Here is a 24,159-nt window from a genome sequence, read left to right as displayed (position 1 = left end):
AGGGGCGAGGCGGTGGATGTGAGCCGGAGGCTCAGAGAGGAGTGTCAGCTGCAGCCTGATCTCTGGGGAAGCGTCCCTTGGTTTCTCCACTGGGGAACCGCTGTCCTGTCCTCATGGTCTCGGTGGGCTGGATTTTTGTTTTTGTTTTGCTGCACCCACTGCTTGTTGGATATCTCAGTTCCCTGACCAGAGACTGAACCTAGGCCATGGCACTGAAAGCCTGGCATCCTAAGCATTAGGCCACCAGGGGACTTCAGGGGGACTGTTTTGGGGGTGGCCTGTCCCTGCAGGCTGTGGGAGCCTTCTCACGTGTCCTGCTCTCCTGGTCTCGCCAAGGATAATGTGTAATTAACATAGTAATTAACATGGTGTGATGTGGTCCCTACCAATGGGTGCAGGACGCTGTGGCAGGCACCCGCTCTACACGGCATAGCTCCTAGTACTGCCTCCCCGTGTGTGGCTTTAAAGTCAAGTGCGCCACGGCTGAGCTGAGCCCTATCAACCACCCATCTCTGTTCTCCTGACCAGCCTGATTGCCCCTAAAGGGCAGGATCTCTATTTTACTCCTTTTTTTATCTCCCAGAACCCAGCACATAATGAACAATCGAATTGAGAAGAACTTCTGAATGAGTGAGATGTGGGGTGGGGGGCGGTGGAGTGGGGGCAGTGAGACTGAGCTGTGATGGAAAAGGGAGCCAGGGCGCTGGGCACCTGGGCATGCAGCCCTTGGACTTAGACTTTCAATACCCTTGTTCTTAACCTCCGAAAGTCACACTCAGGAAACAGACTGTGGCTTGAGCACGTGTTGGTCACAGAGCAACGTGTAAGGTGGGGCTTCGGTCTGCTCTCCAAACCCCCTAACTCCTAACACTCTTCTACAGATGAGCCAGCTGCTTTGGTCTCAGGCTCCTGGCTGCTGCCTTGTTGAAGTTCCTTGTCATGTAGTTCTGAGTAGAAGTCTACCCCTTCGGAGATGGAGCGGATGGGCTGACAGTGGAACTGGGGGTAGCTGGTCACGGGGCCCCCCGGGTGGGCTGTGCACGCCAGCTGCTGCAGGAAGCACTGGTGGTGATGTGGTTGGCAGCCTGGGGCTCCTCGGAAGCTCTTGCTGTGCCTGCACTTGAACTCCAGCACCAGCCGGGTGTAGGTGTTGAAGGTGGTGACCGCCGATGCCATGCAACAGGTAAAGGAGACCCAGGCCGTGCTAGGGACACACACACACAAAATGGGAAAGTAAGATGTTTTCTCATGGGTTTGAAAGAAAAATATCAAGGTCCCTTCCTACTAGTCAACTAGGGGATGCCTCTTAGGGATTTAGGAACATGAGGGTGTCACCTTTCACATATAGATAAAGAGCAGAGGTCTGAATTTGGTCTGTCCTAGGGTAAGTTCTGAATGTTTTGTAGTAAAAAACCATGATTTATATGGGGTTAAAGTCAGGAGTTTAACATTCATTTTCACTGCACTGATCCGTTGTAAGTGCTGTGTTCTTTCATACCTGGTGGCCTATTTTATACGTGTGTATGTTTGTGTGTGTTGTTGTTTAGTCACTAAGTTGTGTCTGTCTCTTTTTCAATCCCATGAACTGTAACCTGCCAGGGTCCTCTGTCCATGGGATTTTCAAGGCAAGAATACTGGAGTAGGTTGCCATTTCCCTCCTCCAGAGGATCTTCCCCACTTAGCGATCAAACATGCATCTCCTGCATTGGCAGGCAGATTCTTTACCATCTGAACCACCAGGGAAGCTCTGTGTATATGTGTATACACACACATATACACACACTCACTCCTGCCCCGCCACACACAATTTTTTGGACTACTACAGTTTCCCAAGCTGCAGTTACCCTCATATAATCTCAACAATTCCACAGACCTGTAGCTCATCTGACACAGTACATGCAGCCCAACGCACTACCTCTTTCCTTTCCCTGACGTGTGTGTGTGTGTGTGAGTCACTCAGTTGTGTCCAACCCCATGGACTATAGTCTGCCAGTCTACTGGAGTGGGTAGCCGGCTATTCCCTTCTCTAGGGGAATCTTCTTGACCCAGAGATTGAACCTGGGTCTCCTGCATTGCAGGCAGATTCTTTACCCTCTGAGCCACCAGGGAAGCCTGACACACACATATTTCCTGCCAAAGATTTTCCTGCACTCAGATATCTCTTCCATCTTCCTTGGTTTTCAGCCTAGCTGTCGTAGGGTCTCCAGAGTTGAGCCTCTGGGAGGCATTCAGGAAGCCCTGAGTACATATCCAGAGGCATTAGTATAGACTTCTCTAGTGGAAACAAGGCCTACAGTGCAAACAGTGTGGTTCTTGGCCCAAAGAAATTTGTAAAAGATGGAACAGAAGCTGGATGGATTCAACAAAGAGAAAAAGACACCAGGGAACCATATCAAACACACTCCTAAGAACCGGGAAAGTCAAACCCCTAAGTGCCTCACCATCGTGGGAAGCCCAGGACACCAGGAGTTGGGGGGGCGTTGTTGGGGGGTGGATTTCACGAGGCTGTGACAGTGGAAGGCCACGCGCCGCTGCTGTGCGTTCCCCTCTGCTGCCTGTGACGGACTAAGATGCTTTGGTGGGAGTTTTGAAGTCTGAGCCCTGCAGTTGAAATGCCAAGAATGGCTCGAAAAATGGACAACAGCTGAGAAATGATGAGTCTGGAGATGAGCTAAACTGTGGTAGGGTGGCTGATGGAAAGATCAGAGACCCCCAAATCCAATAGCCCATTTATACCACGAGGAAAGGGGATGGGATCCTGTGACAGACAGGTATAGGCTTCCATGTGCCTCTTCGGCACAGAAACTCAAGCCTGGCACTGTCTTTCCAGCACTGGTAAGTGCTTAGCACTCAGCCCAGATGGTTCATAAAGACCTAAGTCGGCATCTGTGTATTGAATGGAGAGTGTCCCTCAAGGGAGAAGGTAAGAAACCCACATAAAGGGGATGTTACCCTTGAATGTATGTGTTTCATCATGGTCTCTGCTTCCTTCTTTATAATAAGATAAGTCTAAACTAACTGAGGAGAAGGCGATGGCACCCCACTCCGGTACTCTTGCCTGGAAAATCCCATGGATGGAGGAGCCTGATAGGCTGCAGTCCATGGGGTCGCTAAGAGTCGGACACAACTGAGCGACTTCACTTTTCACTTTTCACTTTCATGCATTGGAGAAGGAAATGGCAACCCACTCCAGTGTTCTTGCCTGGAGAATCCCAGGGACGGGGGAGCCTGGTGGGCTGCCGTCTATGGGGTCGCACAGAGTCGAACACGACTGAGGCAACTTAGCAGCAGCAGCAGCAAACTAACTGAGCCCTTAGTTCTTTAAGGGTTACGGGGAGACTGTTTCATTTCTAACACAGTTTGGTGGAATAAGAATGGAGACAGGATGAACTTATTCATTATAGGAGGAGAGTGGGCAGCCATTCACAGAAATGGAATCCAGATTTCAAGGCTATTTCTTCATTTCTCTGTCTCCCAAGTATTTTGAATCATAAAATATTGGGTTGGCCAAAAAGTTTGTTCAGGGTTCTCTGTAAGCTTTTATGGAAAAATCTGAATGAACTTTGTGGGCAACAGAATATATAAAATGTAGAGCCTCATTTCCATAAACCATGCAAAATCAGTCTCATTTCCCTAGGACGTCCTACATGTCAGGTGTAGAAGCACTTCTTAACAGCTTTATCAGCAGAAAAACTTGACAATGTCCTCACGAAAAATAAGCCGGAGGAATCCACTCTGTACCTCTCCTTGGAAGGTGGGGAGAGAATGGGTATGGCCTGCTGGTCCAGCCCTCTGGATGATTGACAGGTGTCTGGGATGAGGGATGGAGAGAAGGAAGGAGGACAGAGAGCAAGTGCCTAAGCTGAGGGCTGCCATTAAATGGAGGTGGACCGGGGAAGAAGAGAAAGATGGCAGAGGTGATAAGCACTTACTAGAAAGCCCAGCCATAGTTCCAAGCGTGTGGCCTCCAGTCTTCTGGACCCAAGTTGGCCGTTGCCTGGAAAACCTGTGAGTACATCATATGGCCCACCATCCCCAGAAGGCCTGCAAAAGAAACAGGGAGGCAGCACCCTTAGAGAAAGGCTGGCACTGCCATCTACCTATAGAGACTACGATTTGGGAGCAAATCATATTCCCTATCTGGCATCAGGGCTACCCTGCACTGGGGGCTCCTCCTTGAAGGCATGTTTACTGTTGGTTCCCCAGATGTTCTGTTTTGAGCTATGGGAACATTTCTAGTCAATGCTGCACGCTGGGCTCTCCTCCCTCTTAGGTCTTTCCCATCTGCATCCCCAACGTGAACCTTCTCCTTCATCATCTACACTAGGGGCTCCAACCTCTGGGGTCTAATGCTTGATGATCTGAGGTGGATCTGATATAATAATAAAAGAAACAAAGCGCACAATAAATGTAATGCACTTGAATCATCCCCAAACCATCCCCTGCCCCCAGTCTGCAGAAAAATTGTCTTCCATAAAAAACGGTCCCTGGTGCCAAAAAGCTTGGGGACCACTGATTTACAGGCATCTCTTGCTTGATCCAACAGAGTCTGGCAAAGCTGTATGCATGTCACGACTCAGAAGTAATAAACCAAACCGTATTGTACATAATGAGAAAACTTGCAAGTAGAAAGAACCCAGAGAGAAATCATTTTGCAAAGTATGTAATGACGTAATCTAGCATTTTGCATGCTGTTTCGGTTTAACTGCTGGGCATACACACTGAGGAAACCAGAAGGGAAAGAGACACGTGTACCCCAATGTTCATCGCAGCACTGTTTATAATAGCCAGGACATGGAAGCAACCTAGATGTCCATCAGCAGATGAATGGATAAGAAAGCTATGGTACATATAAACAATGGAGTATTACTCAGCCATTAAAAAGAATTCATTTGAATCAGTTCTAATGAGATGGATGAAACTGGAGCCTATTATACAGATTGAAGTAAGCCAGAAAGAAAAACACCAATACAGTATACTAACACATATATATGGAATTCAGAAAGATGGTAACAATAACCCTGTATACGAGACAGCAAAAGAGACACTGATGTATAGAACAGTCTTATGGACTCTGTGGGAGAGGGAGAGGGTGGGAAGATTTGGGAGAATGGCATTGAAACATGTATACTATCATGTATGAAACGAGATGCCAGTCCAGGTTTGATGCACGATACTGGATGCTTGGGGCTGGTGCACTGGGATGACCCAGAGGGATGGTATGGGGAGGGAGGAGGGAGGAGGGTTCAGGATGGGGAACACATGTATACCTGTGGCGGACTCATTTCGATATTTGGCAAAACCAATACAATATTGTAAAGTTTAAAAATAAAATTAAATTAAAAAAAAAATAAAATTAAAGACGCCTGTGCTGTATCTCCTGGCTCCATTCTTTAGCTTTCTTCGGGGCTCCTTCCTTCCCTTAGGACAGAGATTCCAGCTGCCAGCTAGGCTTCAAAGGCAACAGGGGACACCCACCCGCTCTGTAGCTCCTGAGACCCTGCTCACCCGACAAGACAGAGGAGATGGCAGCAAAGGCGCTCAGCTTGAGGCTGCAGCCAGGGTTCCCCGTGAACAGCAAGTCCGTCAGTAGCAGGATGAAACTGATGAGTTCAAGTCCAATGTAGGCAAACTGGGCTCCCAGTGATAACCAGAGGATCTCTGTCAGAAACCAGAGGAAGAAGAACCCTCACCCTGACAATTAAATAACTGAACGAGCGGTGAACAAATGCTGCCCATGAGAAGTGGAGAGCCTCATTAGAACCAGAGGAGAAGACAGAGTTGAAAGCAGCTGCGACAGTCCTTGACCAGGGGGCTCTTGGCTATCAGCTCTCACTCTACGCAGTATCCCATACACAACCATGCTTAACTCAGTGTAAATACTCTTAGGGAGACTGCAGAAGAAATCATCCAGTTTCCACCAAATCTTTTAGGGATGTAACTTTTGCTACTTATTTGTTTCTTTTCTTAAAAAATTTTAATTCTGGAACCATCTATCTTGTTTCTCTTCTTCCTCCCCTCCGGCCTTGACTCCTTCCTTTCTATGTTACAAAAAAATGTATTACATCAGTGTTAATTTTGCATTGGTAGAGATAACCTAACCAACTATCATTATGTTTTGGTACTAAGGGATATACACATTTCAATAAAGCTACTGAAATGCAAAAAAAAAAAAAAAAAAAAATTGGAAAAGGAAAAATTCAAGCTTTCTACATGGTTACTTGGCAACAGAAGTAGATTAGAGCAGAGTAGATTAGATTTCTGTTTGGGAACTTTATTTGTCCCTGCTGATGCTTTTTTGTGTTCCTGCCTGGGAATGAGTGTCAGCCAGGTGGGAGTTTGAATCAGCCTAGTGGGAGTTAGTGTCACCCTGTGAGACTCAGAAGAAAAGAAAAGCAGGAGATCACAGTACAGTTTAGATCCCCAGAGGCCCAACTCAATGGTAACTAAATTTATCATCAAACCCACATACTTGCCACAAGCCCCAAGGGAGGGTGGGAGAGGGAAGCCTTCTCCATCAACCGCTTCCCTCCAAATCTGAGAGTGGGGTGACGTGGGCCTTGCAACGTGGCAAATTCCAGTAGTCCTTTCTCACCTCTCTCGGTTGGTGGTGTGAGTTCAAGGAAACTTCGGCACCTCTCCCCTGAAATAGACAAGGTACAAGGTGGTGAGGTACTGCCCTGGTTGAGGGACACAGGCTTTTCCTAATTGCATCCTGGGGGCCTGCCCAGCACATGGGAGGCAGGCCATAAATGTCTCTTTGGCAGCAGGGAAGGATGCAAGGATGGATGAACAAAATAGGCCAGAGCCATCCAAGATTAATTTCTGCCTCAAGTCCTGATTATGAAGAGGACACTCCCCGAGTCACCCAGGGGGTGTTTCCAGCGTTGGTTCACCAGCTCCTTCTGCTCCTGCTGCTGGCTTGAGTGGCTCTAAATTGTTTCCCGGACTGGAGTCACAGCAGTGCTAAATGGCACAATAATAAATATAAATGGAATTCTCTCAAATCATCTCACCCCCTCCTTCTCCCACTGAGTCCAAAAGTCTGTACTTTACATGTATGTGGAAACGTACACATTACCACATGTAAAATAGATAGCTAGTGGGAGTTTGACATATGATGCAGGGCACCCAAAGCCAACACTGTGACAACCTGGAGGGATGGGGTGAGGAGGAAGGTGGGGGCTTCAGGATGGGGGGACACATGTATGCCTGTGACTGATTCATATTGATGTATGGCCAAAGCCATCAAAATATTGTAAAGTAATTATCTTCCAATTAAAATAAATAAATTAAAAATGTAAAAATAAATGGATATACCCAAGAGTTTATAATCCTTTCCCATCTCCTTTTCGCCTTAGCCCAAACTGGGAGAAGCTGTAGACTGCAAATTGTACACAGTTCTGGGCTTTAGGAAAATTTCACCAAAGGGGGTCTTTGTAAGCTTTGAGCAGGCATGAGGGCGCGTTCTCTGCTATTCGCCCAAGGACAAGCCCCCACCTAACATGCTGGCATAGCGCCTGCTTTGAGAGTGTACGCCCCGCGACCTGAGACCTGAGAGGGTCTGTCTGCGGCTCCTCTGGGGAGAACTTCCACGATGTATTTATCCTCCCTGGGCTTCACTTGCCCTGCCTTTTCAGTGGCAACAATAACACTTAGAATGAGAACATGCTTCTAGGATGCTTTAAGGGCCATCTACTCTGATGCCTGCATCTCAAAAATGAGAAAATCAATGCCTGTAGGAGTGAAGTTGTTCCTGTAAGGTTACAGCTGGTCAGAGCCCAGGCTTTTTCTACGATAGTCTCCTTGTTTTGTCTCTAAATGGCAACTCTAGCTGGCAGGAATGGGAAGTCTCATAACCTTCAAAGTCTGCATGAGACTGTTGAAGGGGGATGCTGTTTGAAACCAGCGACTGTCTGGAGGTGAAATGCTGGATGGATGGAATTTCGACCTTATGACAAAGGAGTCTGATGTGGAAGGGATACAATGGAGAGGGGGGAGATGCTGAGGCTAGGGGTGAGCCCTGCAGGTGTGAACGAGGGAGGGCCACTTCCCTCTGTGAGGGAGGACAAGAAATCAGGCGGCTGGGGGCGAGGCAGCTACCTGGTTCTTCCATGATCTCCGCACAGGATAGCCACATGCCGCTCCGGAAGGCATGGAAGGTGAACCGATCATCCCCGGTCTCCCAACTGTAGTGCACCACCTCCGGGGAAGATGCGTTGGTGCCGCCCCCATCCAGGGGCACCGGCACGTCAAAGCACTTGGCTGGTAGACCTTTCCCGCACAGGGGCTTGGGCACCTTCTGTGTGCCCACAAACCAGTAGTTGCTGAGCAGGGATGCTGTGGAGAGGCTGAGTGATAGCATGTTGAGGACGGCAGATAGGCGTTTCCGTTGGCTAGAGAAGCCCTTCGGGAGCCCCATCTGTAATAAGACACACACACGCGGAGCCTGATGTTAGAGCCTCATCTGAGATCCGAGATCAGCACCCTCCCCCGAGGGTCCCTAAACTCCATGGAGCTGCTTTCCTCCAACACAGTGGGCGCGACCAGCCCTTAGGAGTTTTCTCCAAGTAGCCTTGGGCGAGCTCGGCTCCAGGAGTGGCCTAGAGCAGGCGCTGAAGCGATGATGTTTATTTCAGCCGGACCTTATTATATTAAAACGCTTATTGGGGATAATCTGAACAAGCATCAGATAGTAATGTGATTAAGCCACTGAGCTAGTGTGCATCTGGTTGAGAAAAAGGATTGGGCGATCACCAGATGTTCCTGCTGGTAATCTTTGGTTTTGTCTTCAGGGAAAAGTAGTGGGGAGGTATTTGTTGTTGTTGTTGTTACGAGGATTTACTTAAATAATACAAACAAAATGTTGGGCACTTATCTGACATATAATAATGGCTCACATGTTAAATTCTCCATTCCTCCAATCTAACAAAAATATTTATACTCCTTTTAGTTATAAATGGGTTTTAATTTACGACTATCCTATATAAGGTTTTGATGTCTTCCTCCCTGGTAGCTCAGATGGTAAAGAATCCACCTGCAATGCAGGAGACCCAGGTTCAACCCCTGGGTCAGGAAGATCCTCTGGTGAAGGGAATGGCAACCCAGTCCAGTATTCATACCTAGAGAATTCCATGGAGAGAGGACCCTGGCAGGCTACAGTCCATGGGGTCTCAAAGATTCAGACATGAGTGAGTGACTAACGCTTTCACTTTTCCTGTGCTAGATTCCTCTGAGAAGAGTAAGGGGGCATATATCCATGGGATTCTCCAGGCAAGAATAGCGGAATGGGTAGCCATTTCCTTCTCCATGGGATCTTCCAGACCCAAGGATCGAATCTGGGTCTCCCACATTGCAGGAAGATTCTTTACCATCTGAGCCACCAGGAAAGCCCATTTATCCTATTAATGAATGTTAAAGAGGATGCTCCCTAGGGGAGCAGATAGAGGCACCGGGCTCTTGAGGGTGGGAGGGCAGAGGACCAATGGGATGCTGCAACCCTTGGAGAGGAAATAGAGTGGTGGGTTTTGAGAGAGGTGGAGATCTGAGTGCAGCTTCCACCCACAATGCCTGAACTGAGAGAATCTCAAATGCAAGGTGGCTGCGTGGTACTCATGGAGGCTGGGCACTGAGCGCCCTGGCCTTGGAGCCATAGGAGGGTGTCCTTGGAGGGGGGACAAGGAACCTGCAGGTGCAGCTCCACAGCCCAGTGTGGTTGCAGTGCCCGGGGGCGACCCGGTGGGTGGCTGCAGAATGAAGGCAGCCCCCGTGGCTTTGGCTGGAGCCCTCGGCCTTGTCATTTTTAACCTAAAAGAAGGGTGAGATGAAAATGTCCAATGTTAGATGTTTCAGTGCTGGGGAGTGGTGGCGTGGAGCCAGATTGAATTTGATTTATTAATAAAAATAAAGAGATCTGACAGGTCTCACACTTTGCATTACGAAGCAGTTTGTACTGTTTTATTAATATATACTGAATGGAAAAGAAGCCCATACTTAGTTGCTGACAGACACTTCTTAAAGTAAACCATCTTGAGCTTTCTAAGGGGAATCACTTACATCAGAATTAATCAGACCCAAATCTGCTTAGTTTAAGAGATGTAAATAAAACCATAGCTAAATAAGACAGGCCCATAAATCTGCCTCTCTCATCATCTCCAGCTGAACATTTTCTACATTAAACAGGCAACTTTATATTAGAATCATAATAGTTTGTTCTTTATAATTTTTAGGGGCTAAAACAGTACATGCCACAGACAAAGTGCACTTTTTTATGGCAATAAGAAATATACCAGATTCATATGTAGATATAAGCCAATAAGGAAAATGTATGATAAAACAGCTTCTGTAAAGCAATTTGCTAATAAGATTTTTTTTTTTTTTAAGCACTCAACAAATTAACTCCAGCAAGAATTGTTGGTTCAAGACTCTGGGTGACCTTGGTGAGGACTCAAAAGCCATGATACCTGGAAGGGGGGGTGGTCTTATATTGCCAGATATGGAAGTCATTATAAGCCCCTTTTCTTCTCCCAAAAGAATGTTTTCATCTTGTTTTTTAGTTTTGAAAATCCTATTGGTTTTTGTCATTGTTCTGCTCCTCTTAATTACTTACCTTTTCTATTTTTATATCCATTGCTTGAATAGGAAACAGACTTCAAGGTACAACATTTTCATCCATTATTCTGTATAAAGATGGAACTAAGGATTCAGGCAATTCTATGTTTTTGATAACTTTATTTTCAACCCCATATTACTTGGAGATTTAGCCACTATCCCATCAGATTTTAAAATTTTACCCTCAATCCATTTAAAATCATACCTATTCACAAATTATTCATCAGGTTATTCCGAAATAAGAGTCATGAATCCCCTCATCACAGTACAACCACTTTGTAGCAGCTCTAAGGTGACAACCAATTTAAGAAGTTGAGAAAGAGAATGAAAAAGAGCTTGGGAGAATGAACTTATGGTTACCAGGGGGAAGGGATAGTTAGGGAGTTTGGGATGGACATGTACACGCTGCTATATTTAAAATGGATAACCAACAAGGACCTACTGTATAGCACAAGAAACTCTGCTTCATGTTTTGCGGCAGCCTTCACGGCAGAGGAGTTTGGGGGAGAATGGATACACGTATACGATGGCTGGGTCGCTCTGCCGTGCACTTGAAACTATCAGAGCATTGTTAATCAGTTATACTCGAATATAAAGTAAAAAGTTTTGAAAAGAGAAGAAAAAGAGCTTGGAATGAAGTCCAAAGACGCTGTTCCCAGGAGTGTCTACCAAGGACAGACTCAAGGAAACTCATTCAACGATTATCTTGATAACTGAATGAGAATCCATTCAAGAATCTTCAAGAATTGTCTTCAACACCCACACTGCCATACCCTTCACTACATATTTTATTCTTCCCCCTAAAAATGCCTTTCTCTTGATTTAGAAGAACAATCTAATTTGGCAGTCGGTTTCCTTCAGGGGATCATGGAGAAGAAATAGCGGCCACAGACACGTTCTATCTTTGCATGTACTGACAAGCCCCAAGCCGAGGGGACTCTTCAGTCTCTAAAAAAGGGACAGTGTGTGGCTTCAGACACAGGCTCAGACCACTAGGAAATATAGATTGAAAATCTATACTTTTCAATAATTAATTTCTACCAATTTTCAGTGATTCTTCCATCAACATAAGTTAATGGCAAAACCTCAGGATTAACACAGACTAGTAAGGACAACAAATGGATGAGACTGGCACATCTCTTAAAAGAAATCAGGAGCAAAACAGCTATGAAATGCATGTTCCAAACAATAAGAGAGGGAAGCTGGTTACCTTGACCATGGTCCTTGTCTCACAGCTTGTCCAGAATGACTGCAGATGCCATCTGTGCTCCAAATCCCTTTGGTTTAGTGTTGGTAGAAAGAAAACTCCCTTTCCATTTCCCTCCCACCTCCTCCCACCCCTCCCCTCTGTCATATATTTTGGAGTGCTTCATGATTAAACGCTGCCTTGTGGGGAACTTGGGCATTTAAAAATTGACAAGGCACTCATGGTCCAGTTGTCCTGAGCGATTACACAGAAGAGCTTGCCATTGGGGATTCAGCACAAAGACGCAAGGACCTACATGTGCAGAGTGAAGAAACAACAAAATTCTGTAAAGCAATTATCTTTCAATTAAAAAATAAATTAAAAAAGTGCACAGTGATTGAGTGTCCATCACACTGCCACTCCCTAGGAACCTGGTGGGAATGGATTGGGCTTGATTTTATGGCAGACAAAACATCACAGAGTCACCATTGCTTTGTAGTAACTTTTGTCAGTTCCCATTCCCTTGTGTCGGGTTTTCCATCCCCTTCATAAGCCCTGTGATCTGCAATGTCAGGGGCCTCATAGAGCCATGGGTATGGAAAGGCTTCCTGGTGTCACGGGTGGTCTGCACTCTCCAGTGAGTGACATTAGTAAGAATTATAACATCCTGAGACCATCTGTGTGTTAGGTAGTGTTGGGGGTAAGCCTGCAGAGGGAGGAGGATTGGAGAGAAATAAATCCCTGGGTTAGCAAAGCTGTGGCTATCTACCATGTCTCTCCCAATCTTTGGGCAAAGGGATAAATTTGTTTTTTAAAGTACATTTCTAAAACTTAAACAAAAAGCAAACAAACCTGGCAAATCAATAAGGGTTTGATTGCATATCTTTTGTTGTCAGTCCCCTAGGAATACAAATGGTGCTTTCTGTCCTCAAAAACTGTGCCAATTAATTGGGGTTGAGAAGGTGGGGAGACTGCTGTGTTCCCCTGAATACCCAAGGACCTCATCCTCCTCATCCTGGCAGATGCTCTTCCTTCCTTCTTCCTGGAATGTCTTCTCTTCTTACCCAAGGATCTGCCTCTTGTCAAGATGAACTCAAGTCACTCATTTTTGAAAATGCTTCTTCCTAAGGACCATTCCCTCCTCTCTGTCCTTGTCCGCTCCCATGGTGCTTTCTATATTCCAGCTGTTTGTCTTGATTGTAAAGTCCTCAAAGTCGGCTCCATATTTGAGAGCAGTAGGGGTCAATTCTGATCAGCATCAGAACCATCTTTGCAACTTTGGAAGATATGCAGATTCCTAGGCTCCATCCTGAGCTGCCATAGTGGTTCTGGGGTGATGCCCAGGAACCTATAATTTTAGAAAACTTTTTGCATACACCCAGGGATGGAGTTCTGAATTTCCGGTTCCACATGCGAGGAACTTGGGAGTCACCACTCTGACCACACAAGTAAAAAAACTGAACAGACTGAAAACTATATAATAGGGAATTAACGTGCCATAAAAATCACACCTGTTTGACTCACTTTGGGCTGACATTTAGCGAAAGCCTCTCTGCCCTGCCCTGCCCTGCCCTTCCGCCACGTCGACCAGATCTGCCACCAACCGAGTCATGATGCTCACATCCTGTGTTTGTGCAGTTGGTTTGGGGACTCAAAGGCAGGCTCCCCTTGGAGCATTTGAATTAGTCCACATTCTGCCAAATTAGTCTTTGATCTTGATCCTGTCACCCGGTATATTCTGTACTCTATTTTTTAAAAACTTTTAATTTCATATTGGGGTATAGCCGATTAACAAGGTTGTGATAGTTTCAGGTGGACAGCAAAGGGACTCAGCCATACTTGTATCCATTTCCTCCTAAACTCCCCTTCCATCCAGGCTGCCAGGTAACATTGAGCAGAGTTCCATGTGCTGTACAGTATGGTTTTGTTGATTATCTATTTAAATATAGCAATGTGTACATGTAGATCCCAAACTTCCCAACTATCCCTTCCCCTGATCCTTCCATTCCCCCATCCACCATAAGGTCTGTGAATCTGTATCTGCTTTGTAAATAAGTTCATTTGTATAATTTCTTTTTAGATTCCACATATATGATTCCTCCTAGGTCAGGAAGATCTGCTGGAGAACGGATAGGCTAGTACTCCAGTATTCTTGGGCTTCCCTGGTGGCTCAGCTGGTAAAGAATCCAACCGCAATGCAGGAGATCTGGGTTCTATCCCTGGGTTGGGAAGATTCCCTGAAGAAGGGAAAGGCTACCCACTCCAGTATTCTGGCCTGGAGAATTCCATGGACTGTATAGTCTGTGGGGTAGCGAAGAGTCAGACATGACTGATTGTCTTTCACTCACTCACTATACGATTCCACATATAGGGATATCATACCGTATTTCTCCTTATTTGTCAGCCTTATTTAACACCCTGTTTGACACATGTGTGCTTCAGTCCAGGGGTGATGTCTGTATTACCCAAAGACCCTTTATTTCCCTCCTCTCCTTTAAGAAAAGGGAGCGGAGAATTTCTGATTCCTGTTCGCCATTGAATTGGCTGTTGGTTTCTGGCTGCAGTTTTCATCTCAACGCTGGGTGGCACTATCTTCCCATATTTTCCTTCTTCAATCGCATGCTTCCCCACACCAGCAGCAAAGGTGGGTGGAGGTGGCTGCCCCACCCCACAGGCTCGCACTCTCTTTTCTTGCCTTGGCCTCCTTCCCACACAGTAATCTATAGAAGCCATGCGTCAGCTTTCTGGAATTCAGGGCTCACAATGAACTCTGGAGCCATCCAGCTGCTCCCTCAAGAACATCTTGTAAGATTGTTTCCTGTGGCACATTTTTCTGTGGCCAGTTTTAGTTTTCAGTGACTCAATAGGTCCTCAAATACTTCCCATGGGAAATACAACTCCGAGGTATCAGAAAATACTGTTCAACAATGTTTCCTGATGAGTTTTGTGCACATTTTTCTTGACTTAATCGTATCCTCATTCCCTTTCCACCCCAGAAGAGTGACCAATTCTTTTCCCTTCTCTCTGCTTCCACCCTGCAAATACTTGGAGACACTTCTCATATCCCGCTTGAGTCACCCTTTGGCACAGTCCTGTCTTTGGTTTTTATTACCTCTGCTCATAAACTGCACCTCCTGTACCTTAATAGCCCAAAATATGCCCTCTCCAGGGAAAAGGAGATGGGAGCAGCAGAGTCTCAGATGGGTTACGTGAGGAAGTCTAGAGGTAGATTTAGAGAGTGGAGCTGATGAAACTTCAGCTCTGTGGTCCCCCACTTACTCAGGCCCCTTCCAAGATGCTTATTATTTAATTTCTACTTGTCATTTTATACTATTTTTTTAAAGAGGGCCTTCCAAATTATATTATTTTAGCCTTCCCAAAGCCTAGCTCTGGGCTTTTCTAGTGGCTCAGACAGTAAAGAATCGGCCTACAATGCAGGAGACCTGGGTTTAATCCCCGGATAGGGAAGATCCCCTGGAGAAGGAAATGGCAATGCAATCCAGTATTCTTGCCTGGGAAATCCATGGACAGAGGAGCCTGGCGGGCTACAGTCCATGGGGTCGCAAAGAGTTGGACACGACTGAGAGATTAACACTAAGGCCTAGGTCTGGGAGAGGGGCCTGGCGGGCTACAGGCCATGGGATTATAAAAAGTCGGACATGAGTGACTTAACATGCACATACCTGTAGGAAGCTGTGCAGTTAGGGTACATGCTTGTTTGACTGTGCCCCCCACCCCCATGCCCTCCCCAAGAACCCTGGGCCACAATGTTCAATTTCCTCTTTTTGACAAAGCATGAGTTTGCCTGCCTGACCACAAAAATCAGAGTCGAGTATCCCACTCACGTCTTTTCATTGTAATTTGAGCATGTTAGGTTTTTGTTCCTTCTCTTTCTTCTCTTAAAGTAATTGCTAGTCAATGCCACATAAATATAATTTGAGTAGGCTCAGAAGCTCCTGACTCAACACAGATGAGAAGATTCCGTGTCTCAGAACATTCCTGAACTTTGGCGTGTTGGACCCTGACCCCCTCAGGATACCTCCACAGGGATGTACGTGCAACTGAACATTTGTGACATCACAAAGCCAAGGGCTGGGACCAACCTATCCCTGCTAAGGTCCTCAGTTACTGTGCCCTGCACTGTCCAAAACCACATTTACTAGGTATGAAAAAAAGAGAAATTGATCTTGGGACACCCACACATACTTTGTAAACAGGAATTCAATTTGGTTTGTGACTACTCTGGCGATTAGAAGTGATTAAAACAATGGGTTAGAATGCTGAGGTGCTGAACCAGTTCAGTTCAGTTCAGTCGCTCAGTTATGTCTGACTCTTTGGGACCCCACAGACTGCAGGCCAGGCTTCCCTGAACCAGGGAAGATTGTAAAGCACAGCCCTTCCCTCAGGTCCAAGCCTGGGCTATGGATTCCAGGTTTTGTTTTTTTTTTTTTTTTTTTAATTCTCACACATATCCATTTTGGCATCTTGTCCCGAGAAAGGTTTGTTTGGAACAGTTGTTCACTCACTCACTCGTGTCCGACTCTTTGCCACCCCATGGACTGCATTACACCAGGCTTCCCTGTCCTTCACTATCTCCTGGAGTTTGCTAAACTCATGTCCATTGAGTGGGTGGTGCTATCCAACCATCTCATCCTCTGTTGTCCCCTTCTTCTCTTGCCCTCAATCTTTCCCAGCATCAGGGTCTTTTCCAACTAATTGGCTCATCACATCAGGTGGCCAGAGAATTGGAGAATCAGCTTCAGCATTAGTCCTTCCAATGATATTCAGAGTTAATTTCCATTATTTTGGGACATAGATAGTATACTCTCTGTCCTCCCAGGAGTCAGATTTCTGACTCAGGCCCTATTAACTAATTCTTTTCTGTTACTAAGTAGACGAAAGGTTGCAATACAGTGTAAAGGTTTCAGTTGTTATTGGCTCTGGTCTACACTGCTCTATTCTGTGTGCCTTCTCCTGTAACTCATCACATGGTTTACTTGGCTGGTCTGTTCACTTGACTAACTTTCTAGATACAGTGGCAACTATGTCTTATTCATTGTTGATCCTCAGAGCCTAGCCCTAACAGCCACAAATGAATGGAATGAATGAATGAAGTGCATAATGGAAACCTGGCTCACAAATACAATTAGGAAGACCATGGCTGAAGATAAGATCTTAAAGAAGTGTCCAAACAGCCTTCTATGGTGAAAGGGACAGGGATCCTCCTGCTTCACATACGAAAGAGCAGGGAGAAGTTGCAAAGAGGGTCCACAGACACACCCTAGGCCTTTCTACACAGGAGCACCCTGAGTTTCATCAAACAGACCCTGTGCCAATACGCTTCCTCCCACCTGTGGAAACATTCCTGCTGTTTGACGCGCCAAGCCCAGAAAACAGCAGTGATCTCACAAGCAAGTATTATCTTCAGTTCACAGAGACCGGGGTACAATCAGATTGTTCATAAGCCAGTGACAGTCTGGAAATGTTATGTCCTTTCCCAAGCCCTGTGATTCCCTCCTGGTTGGAGCCCTTTCGGATGGTAGATCGCGAATGTCCAAAGTTCTGAGGTTCTGTAGCCTTTATTACAATTATTACTTCAATGCCTCACACATGACACATTTACTAAGGATGATTAGCAACGTTGGCTCAGGACATTTTGATATCCGCTTCCCAGCCCTAATGGGAAGTCTAACATCACTAAAATGCCCATGCCGAGTGTCCAAAATACTAAAGCCACTACAGGACATTGAGCTCTGGGGTTTCCCAGCTTCAGGTTAATTCCTAATGTAATCATGCTTTATGTTCACATGGGCCCAGACACTCACAGAATAAGAAAAGGACTCCAGTTTTCCTAATACGGGTCCCGAGTTCTGGGAACACCTACTTCTGTGCAGTGGGGAGGGCCAAAGAAAATCATTTGCGGGGGCTCTCCTCTCTGTGGCTTTTCCCGTTCCTCTTTTTAATGGAATTGTTTGAGGGCTTTTGCGAATGCAGTCATTTCCAGGAGAGGAAGCCGCCTTCTTTCATGCCTCCAGCAGCTGGAGTGAATCAGAGGGGTAGTCCCATCTGGGCATCCTGTGGGGCAATCGCTCACGCGGGGGTGACGGAGCTCTCGGGGGACTGCTGGGGCGGGGCGGGGGTGGTGGGGTGTCGGGCACAGACTGGCGGGGCAGGGGCCTAACGGGAGTGGCCTCTCAAGGGGTGCCCCGTTTGCATCCGGCATGCGCGCCCCACCCCGTCCCTTCCTTCTCTGCCCTCTCCCCCGACTTCCCCCGGCAGTCGCAGAGCCGGAACGTCGGGTTAGTTCCCGCGGGCCTCCTCCCATCCGCTAGTAACACGCCCGCCCTCGGTTTACTACGGCGCCCGGTCGCCTAGCAACGGGAGAGCGTTGCCAAGGTGACGCTTGGAGCCTGTTTTGAATCGTTTGGCTAGGCCCAGCCCAGCGGCGGAGCGCCGGGATGTCCCGAGCGGGTGGGGCTCCCCGCCCGGGGCCTCTCTATCTTCCTGGGGGGACGGGGACGGCGTCCCGAGGGTCCTCCCAGGCGGGGTGGGCAGAGGGAGTGCGGAGATCCCCGTTCATCCCCCTGAATTCCGCTCACGAGCCGGTGGGCAGAGGGTCGGGAGGAGCTGAAACCCAAGTCTAAGGTCTCCGCGCACCCTGCCCCCTCCCCCTAAAGGTACGCCCCGGCTCCTGTTCTGCAGAAAGGTCTTGTCTCTGCCTCATTTCGTGGGTCCGAGAGACGGAACTTCGAGGCCACCAACCCACAGCAGATCTGAATTCTAGTCCCTGCCCCACCCCATGACTCTAAAGATTTTGGCCAAGTTCCCTAACCTCCTTGAGCGACTGTTTTCTCGGAGGCGAATTAAAGAGAGTTGTCCTCCTCGGTTACGCCGTCCCTCTCCTAGACGGTTTGGCAGTTCTTGCCTGGAGAATCCCAGGGACGGCGGAGCCTGGTAGGCTGCCGTCTATGGGGTCGCACAGAGTCGGATACGACTGAAGCGACTTAGCAGCCACGGACGTTTAATCCTCACTACCCGGAGAAGTCAGAACCCCAGTGTCTCAAGGCCACACGCTCGTAATCGCAGAGTCAACTTGGAAACCACCTGAGTCAAGGCCAGGCCGCCCCTCGGTCAAGGCGAAGCCTGGTCACCCTTACCCGTGGCCCAGTTATGAAAGCGCACTCAGAATGAGGCAACAGATTGCCTCCTTTAAACTTCACAGGTGTATACTGATAAACGGACTCTCCCATCATTTCCTCTGTATCTCTCCTCGTAAACCAATAAATTTTTTTTTTCCACTACGGCTAGTCCTAGCTGTATTCACTTCTGAGGGTTGGCCTATTCATGATATAATCGCTTAGGGAGATTCTGAACCAGGGAAGTGGGCTGAGCCCAATAATCTGGTGGTTCTTCAGAACTGTGAGCTCTTTTCTGAGGCTCCAGAAGTGTCTTTTTTTTTTTTTTTTTTAAGAAACTCCTTTTCTTCAGATATCTCTCACTTCCAGCCCATAAACAGCGCACCACATTGCTCTGTGTGTGTGTATTTTATTTCTCAAGCTAATTGTAAGTTTCATTTTTCTCCCCTGCGAAAGGTAAGATATAGGAGAGTGAACATCATTTTTTTTGTTTGTTTGTTTTTAGTAACCCTGTGAGCTGCAAGTTGGGAGTTGCCAACTTTCTCAAAATGGAAGGCAAGTCACTTCCAGATGTGCCTTCTCCACTAAACAAGCCAAGATATCTTTGTTGGCTGTGAGTGTCTTTCTGGGTCTGGAAGTGTCTCTGCAGATTCTGAGACCGGGAAGAGCCCAAGATTGTGCCGTCCTTTCTTAGTTCCAGCAGATTTTGGATTGGAGCTGGTCATGGGAATGCCTCAGCATCTCTTTCAGTTCACTGGAGTGATAGTTTATCACTGCTATCACTTCCGTGCCACTGGGCCTTTGCCAGGGACTAGATTTTGTAGTAGAAATCATACAGATGGAGAGGGAAAAAAGACCTAGAAGGCATTAAGCTGCCCTGGGAGCAGAGGAAAGGTGTGATAAGAGACAAAGGAGGAAGAAATGGAAGTTTTAATAGATGATGAAAGAACAAGAGGCCAAGGTAGGGCCATCACTGGGTTTATCAAAAAAAACTGGGCTCAAGTAACACATTTTTACTCCATTTCAGATAATCCTACCGAGTGTTCTCAAGCTCCTTACGATGAGTTTGTATAACCCATATTACACATCCAATAGTAAGGGGACTACACATGAGATAGTCATGAGATTTCAAAATTTAAGGTACCTACCTTCTGGGTGAGACAAACATTTTGAATCAGCTGAGAGGAATTGCTCATTCACTTTTGAAGTTATGAGGCAGAGGGGTTTCAGTGTTTCTTCTGTTATGTCTTAATTGGTTGCATGGGATGAACCTTGAGTGTGAAGATGAATCAGAGCCCCTCTTGCCAGCAGAGGGGTCAGGTGGTATGAGGTAGGCTGGAGAGGGTGTCCTCTCATAACCAGGACACGCTGGGGTGGGGCTGGCTGACCCAGGAGGCTGCCTCTGTGACATCACAGTGGCAGGCAGGGGTCTCCCTGCCGCTCACTCTGCCTCCTGCCCCCACCCTCAGAAGGACTGGGGCCACTCTGGGGTTACCGCCCAGAGGCCAGCATGTCTCTTGTGTCCTCCAGATCTTATGCTTTTATTGCTGTGCATAAGAATCACCTGGGCATCTTAGTAAACTATCAGCTTCTGAAAGTTGGGAATGGCTCCCATGGGACACTGACCAGCCCTCACAGGGCTGTAAGACCTTAGACCAGTGCTGTCCAAGAGAAATGCGATATGAGCCACAGATGTAATTTAAATTTTCCCAGTAGCCACATTAAAAAAAAAAGTAAAATTGAGACACACACTACAATCTAACAATGATATTTTATGCAGTGCTGTTGTTGATGTCAAAGGCAGGCCTCCCTCAAACAATAAAGTTGAGTCCAATGGAAAAAGTACGCTAGTAAATGTTCTAGTTCATTTAGACTAGTTTGCTATTTTAATAAGTACATAACGAGGATTTAGGAGCTTCTATTAAAAAATATTATTTTATTTATGGTTGTGTTGGGGCTTCGTTGCTGCTGGTGGGCTTTCTCGAGTTGTGGCAAGTGGGGGCTGCTCTCTAGTTGCAGTACGTGGGCTTCTCATTGCCATGGCTTCTCTTGTGGCAGAGCACAGGCTCTCGGGCACATGGCTTAGCAGTTGTGGCTCGTGGGTTCCAGAGCTCGGGCTCAGTAGCTGTGGTGCACAGGCTTAGTTGCTCTGCGCCATGTGGGATCTTCTGGGACCAGGGATGGAAACTGTGTCCCCTCCATTGGCAAGCAGATTCTTAACCACTGGACCACCATGGAAATCCTGCTTCCATTTTTAAAATGTAAATTGAAATGAAATAAAATTAGAAATCCAGTGCCGCAGTTGCACTCCTCCAAGGGCTTAAAGAGCTTGGTAGCTACTGGATAGCTCAGCTCTGGAGTATCCCCAGAGAAGGTCATGATGGACAGAAATTAGCACTCAAAAGAACTAAGAAACTAGTAGATATTCACTAATGTTATTTTAATAAGTACATAATGAGGATTGGAGCTGTTAACACTGAGGCTTGAAGAGTGTTTTCCGACTAAGGGTCCGGCTGGGGGCTTTCTGCCCTGTGCAGTGTCCAGCTTGGTCCACCTCTGAGCTTTCACCTTGGTATCCCTCACTGAGATTCCTTCTTCTTCCTGTCACCCCACCTAAGTCCTACATGACCTTCAGGGCGTATGATCCCACCCTAAATTCCATCCAGAGTCTTGCCCTGTTATTCTAGCCATCATTTCTCTGCCCACCCTCAGAGCCTGCATTGCATGGATGGTCTCACTGTGCTATAGGGGGCTTTCTTCCACAGGCTCTCACACTGCTTGCTTTGTTTCAGGAATGTTAGCCCATCTCGCTTATGAAATTCTAAGCTGCTGGAGGACAGAACCTACTTCTTTATTTCTATTGTGCTTAATATAGTGCTAAGGGTGTAATAGCTGCTCAACATATTATTTTGTTGAATGGACTGATAGCTAAGGGAATGTCCAAGATAAAACATCAGATCTAAAAGTAGCAATAACTTGAACAAAAGGAATAATACGCCTTGTTCTTGGCACATATCAATTTGATCAAGATGTCAGGTCTCCCTAAGTTAATTTATAAATTTAATGGAACCCTGATACAAATACCAAGGAGCATTTAAAAAGAGCAAGACAGATTGATATTAAATTCCTATGGGAAAATAAATGCACGAGACTAGCTAGGAAAACACTGGAAAGAAAGAGCTCAGAGGGGGGATTGTGTGTGTGTGCTCAGTCGCACCAACTTTTTGTGACTCCTTAGACTGTAGCCTGCCAGCCTCCTCTGTCCATGGAGTTCTCCAGGCAAGAATATGGGGGTGGGCTGCCATTTCCTCCTCCAGGGGATTTTCCAGACCCAGGGACTGAGCCTATGTCTTCTGCATCTCCTGAATTGCACTGGCAGGCAGATTCTCTACTACCTTGCCATTAGACTTTATAGCATGCTTTAATATGTCAGAGGGGGATTAGCCCGAACATATGGCATGCTACAAAGCTTCTACACTTAAAATAACGTGGTACTGACTGGTGCCTGGCTAGATAAACAGACCGGTGGAAGAGAAGAGAAAGTCCAGAAATAAGCACAGCTACAAATAAACACCCAGCATCTGACAAGGCTGATGTCTGTAATCATCAGGGCAAAGATGATCTTCTAACAAATAGTGTTGCCACAAACTGATAGCCATTTAGAAAAATATAAAGTATATCCATTTTTATACCATATATAAAAACAAACTCCAAATGAACTAGAGATCTGAATGCAAAAATGAATTATACAAATACCAGAAGAAAGCATGGGTAAATTTCTCTACAACTTAGATGTAAATAAAGGCTTTCTGAAAAGTGAAAGTGTTAGTTGCTCAGTCCTGTCTGACTCTTTGTGACCCCATGGACTTTGCGAGCCCACCGGGCTCTTCTGTCCATGGATTCTGTGGGCAAGAATACTGGAGTGGGTTACCATTTCCTCCTCCAGGGGATCTTCTTGACCCAGGGATCTAACCTGGGTCTCCCGTGTTACATACAGATTCTTTACTGCCTGAGCTACCAGGCTTTCTAACTATGCCTAAAAATATAGCTAGTAGATAAAAGATGGATTTGACTACACTGAAAAACAAAACAAACTTCATGGCAAAAATCACGATAAACAAAATAAAAAACAAACTGGGAGAAGATATCTGTAATATATATGACAGATAAAAGATTAATAACCCTAATATATAGAAGAAATTATAAAAATTAAGGAAGGAAAATGGCCAAAATTCCTATAGAAAAACTGGCAAAATTCAGAAACAGGCAAGGCACAAAAAGAGACATATAAATGGCCCTAAATACATGAAAAGATGTTCAACTTCATTTATTGTAAGAGTCAGGTCGATTAAAACTACAAGAAAATCATTTCTTATTTGTCAGATTGGCAAAACTGAAAAGTCGGACAATAAATCCCCTATGATTATACAGTGGAAGTGAGAAATAGATTTAAGGGACTAGATCCAATAGATAGAGTGCCTGATGAACTAAGGATGGAGGTTCATGACATTGTACAGGAGACAGGGATCAAGACCATTCCCATGGAAAAGAAATGCAAAAAAGCAAAATGGCTGTCTGGGGAGGCCTTGCAAATAGCTGTGAAAAGAAGAGAAGCAAAAAGCAAAGGAGAAAAGGAAAGATATAAGCATCTAAATGCAGAGTTCCAAAGAATAGCAAGGAGAGATGAGAAAGCCTTCCTCAGCAATCAGTGCAAAGACATAGAGGAAAACAACAGAATGGGAAAGACTGGAGATCTCTTCAAGAAAATTAGAGATACCAAGGGAACATTTCATGCAAAGATGGGCTCCATAAAGGACAGAAATGGTATAGACCTAACAGAAGCAGAAGATATTAAGAAGAGGTGGCAAGAATACACAGAACTGTACAAAAAAGGTCTTCACGGCCCAGGTAATCATGATGGTGTGATCGCTTACCTAGAGCCAGACATCCTGGAATGTGAAGTCAAGTGGACCTTAGAAAGAATCACTATGAACAAAGCTAGTGGAGGTGATCGAATTCCAGTTGAACTATTCCAAATCCTGAAAGATGATGCTGTGAAAGTGCTGCACTCAATATGCCAGCAAATTTGGAAAACTCAGCAGTGGCTACAAGACTGGAAAAGGTCAGTTTTCATTCCAATCCCAACGAAAGGCAATGCCAAAGAATGCTCAAACTACCACACAATTGCACTCATCTCACACGCTAGTAAAATAATGCTCAAAATTC

The 24,159-nt window shown here is 46.1% G+C and overlaps 1 protein-coding gene across 3 annotated transcripts; it reads right to left on the bottom strand.

The window, feature by feature from the left end:
* Nucleotides 1-788: 788 nt before the first annotated feature.
* Nucleotides 789-20,317, bottom strand: GSG1 (germ cell associated 1). 3 transcript variants are annotated; one of them, XM_024991862.2, is made up of 6 exons: nt 20,082-20,317; nt 8,104-8,422; nt 6,596-6,643; nt 5,509-5,632; nt 3,933-4,044; nt 789-1,204 (listed from the first exon to the last, which is right to left on the bottom strand). In XM_024991862.2, exons 1-6 carry the CDS (start codon nt 20,099-20,101, stop codon nt 865-867), a joined length of 963 nt encoding a protein of 320 aa, XP_024847630.1. In that variant the 5' UTR covers nt 20,102-20,317; the 3' UTR covers nt 789-864. The 3 variants fall into 3 exon arrangements, with proteins under 3 accessions (XP_024847630.1, NP_001069401.2, NP_001415212.1); NM_001075933.2 differs by having other exon boundaries at nt 5,509-5,661; nt 6,473-6,643; nt 20,082-20,260; NM_001428283.1 differs by having other exon boundaries at nt 793-1,204; nt 5,509-5,661; nt 20,082-20,308.
* Between the last annotated feature and the right edge of the window lie 3,842 nt (nt 20,318-24,159).

Source organism: Bos taurus, chromosome 5 (assembly GCF_002263795.3).
Source record: "Bos taurus isolate L1 Dominette 01449 registration number 42190680 breed Hereford chromosome 5, ARS-UCD2.0, whole genome shotgun sequence".
Taxonomy (NCBI): domain Eukaryota; kingdom Metazoa; phylum Chordata; class Mammalia; order Artiodactyla; family Bovidae; genus Bos; species Bos taurus.
The sequence above is the reverse complement of the archived record's forward strand: the minus strand, read 5'-3'. Positions and strand labels throughout refer to the sequence as shown.